This window comes from Sapajus apella, unplaced genomic scaffold (genome assembly GCF_009761245.1).
Source record: "Sapajus apella isolate SASKATOON/1434 unplaced genomic scaffold, GSC_monkey_1.0 scaffold16, whole genome shotgun sequence".
Classification (NCBI taxonomy): domain Eukaryota; kingdom Metazoa; phylum Chordata; class Mammalia; order Primates; family Cebidae; genus Sapajus; species Sapajus apella.
Genome location: NW_022436956.1, coordinates 22965795 through 22983146, shown reverse-complemented (window position 1 = coordinate 22983146; position 17352 = coordinate 22965795). Strand labels below are relative to the sequence as shown.

Here is a 17352-nt window from a genome sequence, read left to right as displayed (position 1 = left end):
TCGGCTCACCGCAACCTCCGCCTCCTGGGTTCAGGCAATTCTCCTGCCTCAGCCTCCTGAGCAGCTGGGATTACAGGCACGCGCCACCATGCCCAGCTAATTTTTTGTAGTTTTAGTAGAGACGGGGTTTCACCATGTTGACCAGGATGGTCTCGATCTCTTGACCTCGTGATCCACCCGCCTCGGCCTCCCAAAGTGCTGGGATTATAGGCGTGAGCCACCGTGCCCGGCAGTATAATCTATTTTTAATATTTTTTCCTCTAGGGTGGCACTTTTACAATCTCCAATTTAGGAATGTTTGGAATTAAGAATTTCTCTGCTATTATTAACCCACCTCAAGCATGTATTTTGGCAATTGGTGCTTCACAGGATAAACTGGTTCCAGCAGATAATGAAAAAGGGTAAGTGCCAAACTGGAGGGGAAGTCATAAGCTAATTTTTATAACATTATACACTTGTTCTGTGGTATCTTCAGGATTGGCTCTAGGAACCCCCTCAAATACCACAATTTACAATGCTTAAGTCCCTGATATAATATGATGTAGTATTTGCATATAACCTACACACATCCTTCTGTATACTTTAATCTCTGCTTATAATACAACACCTAAATAGCACTTCATTCATGTGGATCCTCTGTACCCAGTGTGCAGCAAATTCAAGTTTTGCTTATTGGAAATTTGTGGAATTGTTTACTTTCCAGAAATTTGGATCCATGGTCAGTTTAAACTATGGATTTGGAACCCATGGATAGATATATGGAGGGCCAACCATACCTATTTTTGAGTATCAGTGTTTTTGTTTGTTTGTTTAAGATGGAGTCTCAATCACTCTGTCACCCAGGTGGGAGTGCAGTGGTGCCATCTCAGCTCACTGCAATCTCCATCTCCCAGATTTAAGAAATTCTCTGGCCTCAGCCTCCTGAATAGTTGGAATTACAGGCATGCACTGCCATGCTTTGGCTAATTTTTGTATTTTAGTAGACATGGGGTGGGGTTTTTCACCATGTTGGCCAGGCTGGTCTTGAACTCCTGACCTCAAGTGATCTGCTCACCTTGGCCTCCCAAACTGCTGGGATAACAGGAATGAGCCACTGTGCCCAGCCAGAGTTTCAGTTTTTGAGGTGGAAAGCCTTTATCCTAGGTGAGGAGTCGGCATGCTTTTTCTTAGTTGTATAGTAAGTATTTTCGGCTTTCTGAGACATATGGCCTCTGTTGCATTATAATGTGAAAGGAGGCATAAACAATACATAAATGAATTGCAGTAAACCTTTACTTATAAAAACTTAGAGGGCAGGATTTGGCCCATTGCCCACCCATACTGCAGGTATGTGGTCTGTTTCTTCAAGCTATTAATTTGAGCTAAAGGTATCGGAGACGGGAAGAGTAGATAGGAAATATTGCCTGGTTGGGATTTTAAGGTAAGAGCGAGCATTTGGGTGGTTACTGGCTGAAATGCAGTCTTTTCTTTCAGCATACCTAAAATGTTTTTATCTTTTTCCAGGTTTGATGTGGCTAGCATGATGTCTGTTACACTCAGTTGTGATCACCGGGTGGTGGATGGAGCAGTTGGAGCCCAGTGGCTTGCTGAGTTTAGAAAGTACCTTGAAAAACCTATCACTATGTTGTTGTAACTAACTCAAGAATTTCTAAACTCTCCCAGGTCACACTCGTTCATTCTTATCAAGATATTTATATGTTATTAAACAGGTGGTGTTTATTTTAAAGTTAACCAGTTATTTTTATTATTGAGTCTGTCCAGATAAATTATTTATAATGGGCATTACTGAATTTTTAAAATGCCGATTACACCCAAATGTTGTGCACATTTAATAATCAGACACCAGATTTTTAGCTGTGTACTCCTAGCTAAGGGACTTGTGGCCTTGCCTAGCCCTTTGGTGATAAGTACATCCACTAGGAAATGTAGGATAGGTAGGATTGTGGTTCCCTAAAGACAGGTACATAAAAGTAACCTGGGTGAAACCTTGAAATTCTGAAACCTAATTTCCTAAAATGTTCTCCTTAAGATGTGAGAGAAAGAGAAATCAGGAAAATTAGTTCTCTTGGAGAAAGGGCTTGAATTGAATTTTACTTTAGAACTTAACCCTGGTTTAAAATTTTCCATTACATGATCTTTGTTTACCATGAATGGGAAGGGTAGAAAACTTCAAGGAAAATAAGTGAAATTTTAAAAGTCAACATTTTCTTAGACTGATTGTTTATTTTTCTATAACCTATACATGGTTGTTTTTCCCCCCTCTTGAGATAATGATCTAAATATAAACAAGCTACCTGATATAAATGAGAATTTGTGTGATTTATTTAAACAAATGTGTAATTTTGAGTACAGAATTCAACCGTTACCTCCAAAAAAGAAACATTTCTAATAGAATTTAACAGAAGTTGTGAAACTAGAATTTTCCCTCTAAGATTAACTGGAAACTCCTTGTAAATGAACCTAATTAACAGAATTTATTACTCCACTCTGGAAAATACTGTCAGATAACTAAGGAATATATATGGAATAAATGTACATATGTAAAATATGGTTACTAGAGTTAGAAACGTGCCAAAGTCCATTTATCCCAAATCATATCTGTAAAGAAGAGGAGGGGTACATTGGTAAACATTTTAGAGTGCTTAAAAATGCCAAAAACAAAATGGTAATTTCTACTTGGATAAAGTTAAAAAAGTTAAATATGTGTAAAAAGGTGTTCTGTGTCTTTCTACTCCAGCATCATCCCATTTAAAGTAAGAAAGCCGTAAAATACTGTTGCAGAGAAAATATTAACTAGGTTACTACCTTATTAGCCTAAATACTTTTTTCCATTTTGTTAGATTTTGCCTTTCTTTTGGAAGGAAGGAAGGAGGATATTGAGGATTATAAAAATGAATTGGGAACATTATCACAATTCCAGACTTTCTATTAATATTTATATGTTTTAGGCCGGGCGCGGTGGCTCAAGCCTGTAATCCCAGCACTTTGGGAGGCCGAGGCGGGTGGATCACGAGGTCAAGAGATCGAGACCATCCTGGTCAACATGGTGAAACCCCGTCTCTACTAAAAATACAAAAAATTAGCTGGGCATGGTGGCGTGTGCCTGTAATCCCAGCGACTCAGGAGGCTGGGGCAGGAGAATTGCCTGAAACCGGGAGGCGGAGGTTGCGGTGAGCCGAGATCGCGCCATTGCACTCCAGCCTGGGTAACAAGAGCGAAACTCCGTCTCAAAAAAACAAAACAAAACAAAACAAAAAATTATTTATATGTTTTAATAAACATTTGAAATTATTTATGACTACGTAAAATGAATCTGACCAGTACTTCCTTGTATATGTAATTGGGGAGTTATCCCCTGAAATTTGCTTTAAGTGTTTCAATGTTGAATTTGTTTCTAAATATTCATTATTACATGGTGCACAAGTGACACTCCATATATTCCAGACTTTTACCTTGCTGTATTATTATAAAAACAATACATTGATCTGATTTTTCAGTAATTAGTAATTTTAGGTTGAAGATTATCTAAAAGAAACAAGCTTATCACAAGGGACCATCATCAATATGATGCAAATCTGGTTCAAACATTCAGAACTTCAAAGATAACTCACCTTTTGCTAATGTTTGTCGTTCTGTTGTTCCCTTGAAAAAAATAAAAACAGTGGTTTTCTAATAAACATTGTTGAGTTAAAAATTAATCTGAGCTATAATCTAAATCTGGATTCAGTCTCTTACCAGAAATGAAGGAAAAAAGGTAGAAAGTGTTTTTGGTTCATATGTGATTATTTTAAAATTAAAGCATACGTCTTCAATATGTCTGGTTTAATTTTTTATTCTATTTATAATTGTTTTCACATTTAAATTATTTACATCTAGGGACAGCCATGTATGTATAAGCTGTCAATACAGATGAATTTTGAGTTTATATAATTGGTAAAATATGGACTGCATTTTGGAGAATATAATCTAAAACTTTAAGCTTAAAGAGTTAGGGTGTGGTACTTACTACCAAGATGGAAAGTGTGGTCTGGTTCTGTTAGGTAGTTTATTCCCAATTCTGAAGCTTGTGAGTGTGAAGTTAGGGTATCCCAAGGCATGGTCTAGAAAGGAGTAAGCAGCCGGGCGCGGTGGCTCACGCCTGTAATCCCAGCACTTTGCGAGGCCGAGGCGGGTGGATCACGAGTTCAAGAGATCGAGACCATCCTGGTCAACATGGTGAAACCCCGTCTCTACTAAAAATACAAAAAATCAGCCGGGCATGGTGGCACATGCCTGTAATCCCAGCTACTCAGGAGGCTGAGGCAGGAGAATTGCCTGAACCCAGGAGGCGGAGGTTGCGGTGAGCCGAGATCGCGCCATTGCACTCCAGCCTGGGCAACAAGAGCGAAACTCCGCCTCAAAAAAAAGGAGTAAGCCAGTATGTTTCATCATGTGTAATGCACAAGTCATGGAATACATGGGGAAATTATCATTACTGATAGGCAATCTAAAACCAAGTTTGTAGAAAAGTCTAATCTTTTTTTTTTTTTTTTTTGAGACAGACTCTTGCTCTGTCACCAGGAGCGCAGTGGCATGATCTCAGCTCACTGCAACCTCTGCCTCCTGAGTTCAAGGGGAACCTGCCTCAGCCACCACGTCTTGCTCATTTTTTGTATTTTTAGTAGAGACTGGCTTTCACTGTGTTAGCCAAGAATGTCTCGATCTCCTGACCTCGTGATCTGCCCACCTCAGCCTCCCAAAGTGCTGGAATTACAGAGGTAAACCACTGCGCCCGGCCTCCAAATTTTAATTTTGAGAAAAAGAAAGTAATATTCCAATTTAAACCAGTCCATAGTTCATTATTAGTTAATGCCCTTCCTGGGCCACATTTCGTTTTTGGTAGGGAGGGGAAGGTAGAGCTGTTTTTATTAACATAAAATGATATGAGTGAGAATACTTTGAAAAATAACTAAAATGAAAATTTTACCACTTTAAGTATATTAGGTCTTGATGTGCATGAGTACACAAACAGATACTGATGTAAGTACATCTAAGTGCTGAGTGCAAGGGTAGTGATTCAGTTCTATGTGGTTAAGAGTTTTTAGGAAATATATTTTGGTAGTGATTTTGTAGGAGAAAAGCTAAGGTGAAGGCACTCAAGTTTTTTTTAGGGGTGAGAATGTTATAGGTTTGTTAATTTTAGGGCATGATACAGTTCCAGAAATTTTTCAGGAGATAAATTGTCCTGTTACTAGCAGAACTTAAATCTGACCGGGCCTTCAAAAAGGTGATTTGAGGCAAGGAAAAAAACAAAAATCCAGACCAGGCTTAAGAAAATTATGCTTCTTGAGATACTAGTGTGCCCTGTTGCTACTGTGAAGAAAAAAAAGGAAGAAAATTATGTTTGCTTTAGGCCAGGCACAGTGGCTCACGCCTGTAATCCCAACATTTTGGGAGGCCAAGGTGGGCGGATCACTTGAGGTCAGGAGTTTCAGACCATCCTGGCCAACATGGTGAGACCCAGTCTCTACTAAAAATACAAAAATTAACCAGGCATGGTCGCAGGTGCCTGTAATCCCAGCTATTCAGGAGGTTAAGGCAGGAGAATCACTTGAACCTGGGGTGGGGCAGGGGTAGGGTGCGGAGGTTGCGTTGAGCCAAGATCGCGCCGCTGCACTTCAGCCTGGGTGACAGAGCGAGACTGTAAAAAAAAAAAAAAAAAATTATATTTGCTTTTTTTTTTTTTTTTTTGAGACAGAGTCTTGCTCTGTTGCCCAGGCTGGAGTGCAGTGGCATGATCTGGGCTCACTGCAACCTCCACCTCCCGGGTTCAAGCTATTCTCCTGCCTCAGCCTTCCGAATAGCTGGGACGGTCTCGATCTCTTGACCTTGTGATTGCCCACCTCGGCCTTCCAAAGTGCTGGGATTACAGACGTGAGCCACCTCGCCTGGCCTATATTTCTTTCAAATGTCATGTATCAGTCATTTCTGTTCCACAACATTAGTTTTTATAGTTAAAAAGTTTTAGCCGGTCACGGTGGCTCATGCCTGTAATCACAGCACTTTGGGAGGCTGAGGTGGGCGGATCACCTGAGGTCAGGAGTTCAAGACCAGCCTGTCCAATATGGTGAAACCCCACCTTTAAAAAAAAAAAAAAAAAAAAGTTTTAAAATTAGTAAGGACTTTGGCCTGTCTATTGAACTAGAAACTTTATTACAAGGTTAAGTAAAGGAAACTTGTATCTAGAAAAGATAATTAAGGGGTATTTAAAGTCTGCATATAGCTTATTTGGTGTATAAATTGGATAGCTGGTATTTTGTACTTCAGAGCTTAGAAGAGATGAATGATAGATGAAAGGACATAACTTCTATACTTCTGATCATTTCTTTAGGAGAAAAGCACTTGTCCTAATGTCAACTACTTTTCTGTTCAAATAAGAGATATTTTGCAGGCTGGGCGTGGTGGCTCATGCCTGTAATCCCAGCACTTTGGGAGACTGAGGCAGGTGGATCACCTGAAGTCAGAGTTCGAAACCAGCCTGGCCAACATGGCAAAACCCTGACTCTACTAAATATACAAAAATTAGCCGGGTGTGGTGATGGGCACCTGTAATCCCAGCTACTCAGGAGGCTGAGACAGGAGAAGTGCTTGAACCCAGGAGGCAGAGGTTGCAGTGAGCCAAGGTTGTGCCACTGCTTTCCAGCCTGGGGGGGAAGATGTAATTTGCTTACTGTTACTATGTCATTATATCCAATCTATAGACAAGTTTATATCTGATACTAAAATGTCTAGCTGGGTAGCTGGGTCTCCTGGCAGAGCTGTTTAACTGAAGTACAGAGGTTAGGGTCTGGGAGTGGTGGCTAACACCTGTAATCCCAGCACTTTGGGAGGCGGAGGCTGAAGCGGATGGATCACTTGAGGTCAGGAGTTCGAGACTACCCTGGCCAACATAGTGAAACCCTGTCTCTACTAAAAATACAAAAATTAGCCAGGTGTCGGCTGGGCGTGGTGGCTCATGTCTATGATCCCAGCACTTTGGGATGCCAAGGTGGGCGGATCACGAGGTCAAGAGATCAAGACCATCCTGGCCAACATGGTGAAACCCCATCTCTAATAAAAAATACAAAAATTAGCTGGGCGTGGTGGTGTGCGCCTGTAGTCCCAGCTACTTGGGAGGCTGAAGCAGGAGCATTGCTTGAACCCTGGAGGCAGAGGTTGCAGTGAGCCGAGATTGTGCCACTGCATTCCAGCCTGGCGCCTGGTGACAGAGCAAGATTCTGTCTCAAAAAAAAAAAAAAAAAAAAAAAAGCCAGGCGTGGTGGTGCATGCCTGTAGACCCAACTACTCAGGGGGCTGCGACAGGAGAATGGATGGCTTCAACCTGGGAGGCAAAGGTTGTAGTAAGCCGAGATCGCACCACTGCACTTCAGCCTGAGCGACACATCGAGACTCAGTCTTGAAGTACAGAGGTTAACAGAAGCATAGGGTTGAATATTATATTTAGCCCTGTATTTTTATTGTTGGAGGAGACTCACTGATGCAACCCACCATGGTAATAAAAAACTTATTGTACAGTCTGGGATTTTTTCCTGATGGAGAAATGTACTAGAGACTTTTTCAAGCAGTAAACCAAGAGTTCTCACTTGTTACTTGGAAACAATTAGAATTTTTCCAAATGATAAATTACTTAAGATATCTTTAAAACAAGTATGTCATGGCAATACTGTTTTTAATAGTTTCTGGTTGATGTTTATTTGAGAAGAAGAAAGTGAGTCTAAAAATATAAGACAAAAACAGCTGCAGAGAAAATCTGTCAAGATGAACTTAGAAAATAATGGAATTGTTGTTTAAGATAAACTACTATCTCTTTACCCATAATGAAGGTCCTTTAATTCATATGACTTTAGCACTGAAAACCCAAGCATATGATGCTCTTGTTTTACACCAAAGGCATTGTGATGATTAGCGTGGATTTTTCTTTGATAAATTTTGCTGTAGTCATTTCAGTATCAACAGGTTTTGGAAGATTCAGATGTAATCTGTACTTCTCAGATACTTCAATCAATAAATCATCCTAAGAATAATAAACCAAGAGAGACATTTCCTGCTTAAAATTTGTGATACAGTTACTCATTCCTTTCCCATAAGATCTAATTTGTTGCCATGTGACTTGGAATTATCAAAAAATTACTGTTGTAAATACCTTAGATTTTAAGGTGGTACTGCTGCTCACTACATCACATGTTAACTGATGCAGTACCACAGTAGAGTGTTGCCATCGTAAATTATGTGGCTGACCAGCAGACAGCAAGGAAACATTGGAGCCTGGAAAAATGGTGATCCACGTTTCATAATGATTAAATGTTTAGTGAAACTGACACAGTAATTTGGATGACAAATACTCTGTGCCTAGTTGATTTGTGGCTTTAGGTAAATAAGTGGGAAAATAGACAGTTGGGAACATGTGTTCATTCTGATCACTACATTTAATAGGGTATTTACAAGAAAGATCAGCTTAGAATGGACCATTTGCAAGTAAAATTAAAACGGAATTGGCTGAGTGCGGTGGTTCATGCCTGTAATCCCAGCACTTTGGGAGGCTGAGAGGGGGCGGGTCACTTGAGGCCAGGAGTTTGGGACCATCCTGGGCAACATGGCAAAACCCCATCTCTACTAAAAATACAAAATTAGCCAGGCTTGGTGGCATATGCCTGTAATCCCAGCTCCTCAGGAGGCTGAGGCAGGAGAATAGATTTAACCTGGGAAGTGGAGGTTGCAGTGAGCCAAGATGGTACTGCTGCACTCCAGTCTGAATGACAGAACGAGACTCTGTCTCAAATAAACAAACAAAAAAAATTAGAAGGGACTTTATAGAGTGCTAAGATTCTAAAACTCAATGAAAAGTGGAACTAATTTTTATTTTCAGCCGGTAAAGGATAAAATTGAGAAATTTTCATCAACAGAGGTTGAGACAATACAGAGGCAAAGATTAAATCTTCATGCTCTTTGCTAAAACCTTTGAATGTATTAAGGTAGACTTCAGTAAATTCTTACATTTGACTAAAATGACAGCAATAAGTCTAAAGAAGACAGGCAAGTCTTGAAATAAGGGCAATGTCTACAAAGAATTATGGGTATCACTGACTGGAATCAAAGAAAATAATCCAGCCTGGACTAAAATAAACTGATTTCAAAATTTAAAGCAATCCTTTGGGCCCCAAGATTCCATGAGCAGGAACCAGGCTGAAAAGGCTATTTAGCACATAAATATGGCACATTCTTCAATACTCTTCAGATGTGGCCAAGGTGGATAGTGGGAAAGAGGAAAAAAAAGAAAACATCCTCCTGAAGACTGAAGCTAAAGGTCATGGAAAACAATGGAACTGGGGAGCTAGGGATTTACAGAATCTTCCCAAGGAACTTATGTAAGAACATCCTCTGCCTCCAGAAAAGGAGCCCTCACAATGTCTACCTACTAGGATTTCAGAATTGCTGTGTACCTGTAACTGCGATGTGCCTCTTATTTTTCCAATTTCTGAATTGAGATGGTTAATTATGGTTATCTTCCCATTCCACATTGTATAATGGATGGGACTGGCAGAGTACATAACTTTTCTTCACATGTCATAGTCCATGGTTCAAGAGGAAGAGAATGCAAAATCCTGTCCTTTGGAGTCTGATAGTGGGATTGGAGGTATTTCCCTTCCAGAAAGCAGCAAATATTTGTGACCAACAATGTAGGCTGTGGTAGATTGCAGGACTGACTCCAAGTATTTGCTTTTCTGTAAGAGGATTGTACATCCCTGCCATATGACTTCCTGTGACTGTCTGTGAGAATATACTTCTTAGTCCTCCTGATGCAGGATTTGGCCTTGTGACTTAAACTTTGGCCAATGGAGTGTGAGTAGAAGTGATATAATGAAGTGCCATGTCTGAGTAGAAGTATTAGGATCCATTGAATGGTTTGACCATTTCCCTTCGCTATGGGAATGGCATATCTCAGATGGGAATTCTCCTTCACTGGGTAACCTGAGCAAATAATTGTAAGCCCCTGAAATGTTATAGTTTCTTACTACGGCGTAATATAGTGAATGCTGACCGATACAAATGTACAGTATTATCTATTTAACTTACCTCAGAAACACTAAGATCACAGAGAGAGACAGAATTAATACCAGGTAATTCAACTTTCAACTCAATTTTCAGAGGTTTCTCATTGTGATCATGCACAATTTTTATTTCATAGGCTGGTATCTTCATCTCCACCTGGATTTCAGTACTGGAAATCTCTTCTATCAGACACACTGCTTTGCCTGAAACTTGGTCTTTTGGCAGTAACAGTTGAGGAAAATGATCTGGATTGCTCATAGTACTGCTTCGTATATGTCCAATAGTTAGTTCTTTATGAAAAAAAGGGTGGGGCAGGGAGATAAAAAATAAATCCACAACGTAAAATACTATCAAGCTATGAGCTATTATATATGTGGTATTAGTAGAGATGGTAGATAAAGCTGCAGTTAAATTAGTTTAGGAATCTTAAGCCAAAAGAATGTTAAGCCAAAGAATTTGATTGAAAAATTTTGGGGATTTTAAAATCAAGGATATGATAATATTTCTAATATCTAATATTCACATTTTTTTCTATCTTAAGTTTCTCACCTTTTAAAATAAAGACTTCTAGTTTGCAAAATGTATACAGGATGTAAAAAAAAGAAATCTTTTTTTTTTTTTTTTTTTAGGAGACGGAGTTTCAATCTTTTTACCCAGGCTGGAGAGCAATGGCGCGATCTCGGCTCACCGCAACCTCCGCCTCCTGGGTTCAGGCAATTCTCCTGCCTCAGCCTCCTGAGTAGCTGGGATTACAGGCACGCACCACCATGCCCAGGTAATTTTTTGTATTTTTAGTAGAGACGGGGTTTCACCATGTTGACCAGGATGGTCTCGATCTCTTGACCTCGTGATCCACCCGCCTCGGCCTCCCAAAGTGCTGGGATTACAGGCTTGAGCCACCGCGCCCGGCCAAAAAAAGAAATCTTAAAGCAGTTTAATTTTCCATATACTCATCAACTTACCCCTTCTCATTTTTTCTCTTAAATCTGTGGAATCAGTTTGGATTCCCATCAGATTTTGTTTCATTCTTTGAATGCTTCCTTTTATTCTAAATTTGGTAATACGGTAAGAGTGTGAGAGGCTGAACTGGAATTGCTCCTCAATGCATTTCATGGCCATCTGAATTAACTGATTTTTTTTCAGTTGGTCCTTTTCTGCCGCCTGAAGAACATCAGGATTGTAGGCAACATCGATGACTGTGTAAGCATCTGTGTGTATAATTGAAGGTATGAAATGAAGACAACTTGTTGCACTAATGATACTGTCAGGCATATATTAAACCATATTCCTGATAAAGCTAGAGAATATTCCTGTGTTTTTCAGAGGTAATCATAGTAGTGCTACAGCAATTATGACATTTCCTGGCACTTTTACATGGATTGAAACAGCTCATCTTATTACAAAAGTTAAACAGTATTAAATTTGCATAAAGTTACACTAGTTGTAATTCTATTATCACCAAACAAAGAATTTTACTTGAAATCCTCTTAATCAAGTAAAATCTTGTCCATTCCTAATAACATTTTTACAATGTGCTCTCTCCCTTAATTATTTGTACCTGATGTCTCAGTTGTATCTTCTGGTTTGCCAACAGCTAGAGGTACTGGATGAGTGGTTGACTGGGGAGCTGGGATCCTTGTCCACTGACACAGGTTGATAAAAAGTATTTTTTCTTTTGGTTTCTGGAAAGCAAATAATTTTGCGTATCTCAAAACCTAGTTTAAAACGATTTAAGGCTGGGCACAGTGGCTTATGCCTGTAATTCCAGCACTGTGGGAGGCTGAGGTGGGCAGATCACCTGAGGTCAGGAGTTCAAGACCAGTCTGGTAAACGTGGTGAAACCTCTATCTCTACTAAAAATAAAATTAGCCAGATGTGGTGGCAGATGCCTGTAATCCCCGCTACTCAGGGAGGCTGAGGCAGGAGAATTGCTTGAACCCAGAAGGTAGAGGTTGCAGTGAGTGGAGATTGCACCATTGCATACCAGCCTGGGCAACAAGAGTGAAACTCCGTCTCAAAAAAAAAAAAAAAAAAAAAGAAAGAAACCATTAAAAAAAAATAATATCCTAAAAGCTACTCACCACACAACTGAAAGAATTTTAGGCTCCAATTAAGTCATTCCATGTATTAAAACTGTTTGATTATACTGTTGTTTCTTGATTTTCTCAAGGCTACTGCCTTTCTTTTTTTTTTCCTTTTTGTGGAGAACGGGATCTCACTATATTGCCCAGGCAGGTCTCAAACTCCTGGGCTCAAGTTATCCTCCCACCTCTGCCTCCCTAAGAGCTGGGATTACAGGCGTGAGCCACCATGACTGGTGGCTGTTGCCTTTTAATCAGGAATCCAGACCAGGCATGGTGGCTCATGTATGTTACCCTAGCACTTTGGGAGGCTAAGGTAGGAGGATCCCTTGAGCCTAGGAATTTGAGACTAGCCTGGGAAACACGGGGATACCCTATCTCTACAAAAATAATTTTAAAATTGTCCGGGCACAGTGGCTTACGCCTGTAATCCCAGCACTTTGGGAGGCCAAGGTGGGCAGATCATCTGAGGTCAGGAGTTTGAGACCAGCCTGACCAACATGGAGAAACCTGGTTTCTACTAAAAATACAAAATTAGCCAGGCATGGTGGCGCATGCCTGTAATCCCAGCTACTCAGGAGGCTGAGGCAGGAGAATCGCTTGAACTTGGAGTCAGAGGTTGTGGTGAGCCAAGATCATGCCATTGCACTCCAGCCTGGGCAACAAGAGCAAAACTCCATTTCAAAAAAAAAAAAAAAATTAGCTGGGTGTGTGGTGGTGCCCACCTGTGATCCCAGCTACTTGGGAGGCTGAGGTGGGAGGATCGTTTGGGCTGCAATGAGCTGTGATTGTGAGCTGTGATTGTGCCACTGCACTCCAGCTTGAGCAACAGAGCCAGCAAGACCCTATCTCCAAAAAAAAAAAAGTCCAATTGCGGCTCCCACAACTGGAAGGAAGCAGGGGGAATTGATCTAAGCAGTTGTTCTAGGTGAATTTGACCCTATTTTACCACTTCCTTATCTCCCTAACCAAATAAGTTATTTGAAAAACTTCCAACTCCATGATTTTATACTAAATAATTTCACTACCTTTTATCTTTATTTTAGCAGAAAAAATGGCTGCTTTTAAAATCTCCAAGAGCTATCAAGTATGAATTTCCCATTTTTACTCCTTCAACATAGTCTTTCATGCTATGTTTCATTTTCTATTTAGAGAAGCAATTTCCCTCAAGTTTTCTTGGGTTAAAAGTAGCAATAGCTAGCTGGGCACGGTGGCTCATGCCTGTAATCCCAACACTTTGGGGGGCCAAAGCGGGTGGATCACCGAGTTCAAGATCAGCCCGGTCAACATCGTGAAACCCCGCCTCTACTAAAAATACAAAAATTAGCCAGGTGTGGTGGGACATGCCTGTAGTCTCAGCTACTCAAGTGGCTGAGGCAGGAGAATCGCTTGAACCCAGGAGGCAAAGGTTGCAGTGAGCCAAGACTGTACCACTGCACTCCAGCCTGGGTGACAGAGCTAGACTCGGTCTTAAAAGAAAAAAAAAAAAAAAAAAAAAAGTAGCAATAGCTAAGTGTAAGGTATTCCCTATTCTGGGATAATTTCATTCAAGACCTCCCCATCCCTGGCACTAACTCAACTTACCAGAATCCTGGTCTGCAGGCAAAGCTGTGGTTCTGGGGCAGAACAGAGCTGTTTCCCTTTTTTCAACTGCTGTTGAATAAACTTCTCATAGCCCTCAGGGTCACTTTCAGCTAGATCATCTAGGAGATTCCACAACTGAGTAACTTGGGTGAGCAGACCCTTTGAGGATGTTTCCATAACTGATGAATGGTGAATAAGTTTCTTAAGCCTGTGGAAAGATATGACTTCAGGAAGAAAAGTGTCTGTGTAACTATTGATTTATTTCTGCTTTGGGGAGGCGGAATGGGCAGGAATTGTTCTGGTGAAGTTAGCACTTAGCACCTGTGTCTAAAAGGTTGTGGATCAGCACCACCTTATGTCTTCCTTATTCTTTAATTATCTAGTACCTCTTCCTATCTTCTCATGCTGTCCTCTTGGACAAGGCCTTACTTCTACTTGGACCCTGACAAGTCAGGGTAATCATTTTAAGTCTGGGTTTCCTAATCTTCTTATTCCAACACCTGACTGGTACCTCCCCAGTTCTGAAATTGCCAGTTCTGATACTGTCAGTTCTGAAATCTTATGTTGGGTGAGGGCCACGTGAGACTTCCTTAATCGTCAGTATAGTTTGGTAATTCAAAGCATGGACTCGTGGGCCAGAATGTCTAGATTCCGGTCTTAGTTCTGTCTCTAGCTGTTGACCTTGAGCAATTATTAATGTGTGTGTGCGTGTGTGTGTGTGTGTGTGTGTGTGTGTGTAATCTGCCTCTTCTTTGTTCTGCTCAAAGTGAAGATGATAATACCTATATCATAGGATTAAGTCAGCTAATAGAGAGGCTGGGACACTTTACATCTTCAGATAACTCTCCTTGGCCTCTTCTTCCATTAGAGAGGTCTCCCACAGCATCTTCACAATCAGGGAAAGAGGATGTTTAGATTCTTCGACTACTATGTTAGGGTTACGCTAAATGGGAAACTTAAGTAACGGGTAATCATTCCATAGGTCTGCAAACCCACCTCTTCTCTCAGTTCTAACGGGTAATCATTCTGTAAGTCGGCAAACCCACCTCTTAGTTCCTTGACAAACCGCAACGTCTGTTACCAGGGTAACCAGCCTGGGTACAACACCTAATTGGGTCCGGGGAGTTCCAAGCAGAAAAGTCTCTTTATATCTAGTTCCGGGATGTCTCCCTTCTGGTGCCAGGCTAGCACCTTCCAGGAAAGCGCCCGCCACCCTTCTGCACCAGTCAGTCTCTGGAGTGTCCTGAGAACCCTCCCTTGTGGGAGTCTCTGGGCCGCTTGTTGGTGGGAAGATTTCTCAGGAGCACGACTTCCGGCCTGAAAAGGAAGTCTCCTTTTTCTCCCAAATCGCTTCTTCCCCCCCTACCCCCCGCCACGCGAGGCTGCGGCGCACGGTATGGGTGTGTTTGTGTGTATTTGTGTGGGGAGGGCATTTGGAGGGAAGGTTACTGGGAGCTCCGAGGCCGCTGGGGGGCAGGGATCCCGATGACAAAGATGGGGATATTTCCTCTGTCTTCCATTTGGAAACCTCAACCCCTGCTTCAGGCCCCCTAGATACTTCCTGGGGCCCAACCGAAGGCCGTAGCCATCCAAAACGTTCCCATCTTTTCTGGGGAGTGAAACTTACCCCCGGGGTTCGTCCCAGAGGAGCGTGAGCGGGGAATGCCCGGGTCAACCCGGCCGTCCGAATTTCGCGCCGGCTCAGCATCCGGCTTCGGTCCGGGAAAGATAATCTGCCTGTGGATTTGGGCTGAGGGCGGCAGTGGCCTGGGCCACAGCTGAGGGCAGAATAACCAGTGGGAAGGCTGCGTTTTCACGAAGGACTCGGGTGAAGCTGCAGAGCTGCCTTTGAGCCCTGACTCCTTGGCTTCCTGGGTCGGAGGAGATCTTGTAATGGAGTGGTTCTTCGTCTCACTAACAAGATGCCTGATTTCCTCAGGATCAAGGGGTGAGTGAGCGTTGGGATGGTTGCACAAAGCCCTGCTAGCCACACACGAAAATATTCTTGTCATCTAGTTTTTGGAAGCTTCCATACCAAGCAGAAAATGAAATGCCCCCAAATGGAGAAATTTAGGACATCTTTGCCTTTGATGTTTTGAGTCATTAGTTTCTGTTACTGTTGACATCTGCGGTTCCTGACACTCTCACATCTACGTATTTGCTTCAGTGCAAACTAATATTGGGATTGGAGGTTTGATTTTTAATCTAGACATTGACCTATATCATTTGCCTGGGACTGTGTGACTTGGGATATTACAGCTTTAAGGGAACTTCATCTACAAAATTGGGTTGGAGATATTAGCTTCATAAAAAAATAGATTTATTATGAGGATTAAATAAAATAGTGCTCATGAAAGCATTTATTTTTATGCAGTCTTGTACATTTTCAAAGAACTTTAATGTACATTATCTTCTTTCGTCTCACATTAGTGTGTTCAGGCATTTCCCTCTTTTAATAGTAAAGGGAAAACTATTAGGATCTCTGACTTATAGTTTTTAGTGATCTTTCCTTTACCTCATGCTTCTTTATAAAATTTAAGAAAAGATGAAGTAATAAAAGAAATTATTACTAAACATTATTTGTTGATTCATTTCAGATTGAAGAATGTCCCGGATTCCACTGGGGAAAGTCCTCCTGAGGAATGTCATCCGGCACACAGATGCTCACAATAAGGTAGGAAGTACAACCTAGTTATTCCTCAACATTTACTGAAGGCAAACAGTGTGCCAAACATTATTTTGGCACAACTGGGAGATACAGATAATTTTCTTGTCATCTAGTTTTTGGAGGCTTCTGTACAAAGTGAAAATAAAATTATGAATAAAATAGATAATTATAATACAGTTTGATAAGTGATGTATAACAGATATTTGCAAAGTGCTTTGGAGCACTAGGGAGGAAATAATAAAATCTACCCTGGGGAATTAGAAAAGATTTTACAGAATGAGTGGTATTTGAGCTGCTTATATTTGAACTGGTTCTTGAATAAGTTACCAGGTATGAAAGATCATTCTGGATAGAGAGCATCATACATTAATATGGCAATGAGAAAGAGCGTTAATCACTTGAGGCATGGTAAGAAATTTATGTATCCAGAAAGTAGGGAATGTAGGGGTTAGTAGCAGAAGATAAGGCCTCAGTGGTAATTAGAGTTGGATTGTGATGGTTGGAGCTGAGACTTTTTCCTCTAGGCAATAAAGAAGCCATCAAATGTTTTTAAACAGGGTATAACATGATCATAGCTATATTTTAGAAAGGTGATTTGTCAGCTGGGTAGGGAATGAATCAGATGGAGAGAAATAATAGGGAGATTAGGAGGTAATTACAGTATTACAGGTGAGAGATGATGAGCGTTTGCATGAAATTAGTGACAGCAGGGATGAAGAAGAGGAATTTAGGATAAATCCAAAGAACTTGGTGGCTAATTAAATGATAATGATAAGAATGGAATCTAGCCAGGCGCGGTGGCTCACGCCTGTAATCCCAGCACTTTGGGAGGCCGAGGCGGGTGGATCACGAGGTCAAGAGATCAAGACCATCCTGGTCAACATGGTGAAACCCTGTCTCTACTAAAAATACAAAAAATCAGCTGGGCAT

At 41.1% G+C, this 17352-nt stretch overlaps 3 protein-coding genes across 12 annotated transcripts in view; 2 read left to right on the top strand and 1 right to left on the bottom strand.

The window, feature by feature from the left end:
- Nucleotides 1-2687, top strand: part of DLAT (dihydrolipoamide S-acetyltransferase) — a 29775-nt gene extending 27088 nt beyond the window's left edge. For all 3 annotated transcript variants that reach the window (XM_032285555.1, XM_032285557.1, XM_032285556.1), the window contains exons 13-14: nt 265-401; nt 1504-2687. In XM_032285555.1, coding sequence (XP_032141446.1) covers nt 265-401; nt 1504-1633 — 267 coding nt within the window. In that variant the 3' untranslated portion in view covers nt 1634-2687. The remainder of the gene's footprint in view (nt 1-264; nt 402-1503) is intronic.
- Nucleotides 2688-7691: 5004 nt separating this feature from the next.
- PIH1D2 (PIH1 domain containing 2) lies at nt 7692-15470 on the bottom strand. 5 transcript variants are annotated; one of them, XM_032285561.1, is made up of 6 exons: nt 15382-15470; nt 13755-13962; nt 11648-11771; nt 11052-11309; nt 10114-10379; nt 7692-8053 (listed from the first exon to the last, which is right to left on the bottom strand). In XM_032285561.1, exons 2-6 carry the CDS (start codon nt 13929-13931, stop codon nt 7919-7921), a joined length of 960 nt encoding a protein of 319 aa, XP_032141452.1. In that variant the 5' UTR covers nt 13932-13962; nt 15382-15470; the 3' UTR covers nt 7692-7918. The 5 variants fall into 5 exon arrangements, with proteins under 5 accessions (XP_032141452.1, XP_032141449.1, XP_032141453.1 ...); XM_032285558.1 differs by lacking the exon at nt 15382-15470 and adding an exon at nt 14801-14952; XM_032285562.1 differs by lacking the exon at nt 15382-15470 and adding an exon at nt 14801-14952 and having other exon boundaries at nt 11052-11297.
- NKAPD1 (NKAP domain containing 1) overlaps nt 15014-17352 on the top strand; it is a 12318-nt gene continuing 9979 nt past the window's right edge. For 2 of the 4 annotated variants that reach the window (XM_032285567.1, XM_032285565.1), the window contains exons 1-2: nt 15014-15148; nt 16352-16428. In XM_032285567.1, coding sequence (XP_032141458.1) covers nt 16360-16428 — 69 coding nt within the window. In that variant the 5' untranslated portion in view covers nt 15014-15148; nt 16352-16359. Of the gene's footprint in view, nt 15703-16351; nt 16429-17352 lie in introns of all 4 variants that reach the window. The other 2 variants (XM_032285566.1, XM_032285564.1) reach the window with 1 other exon arrangement.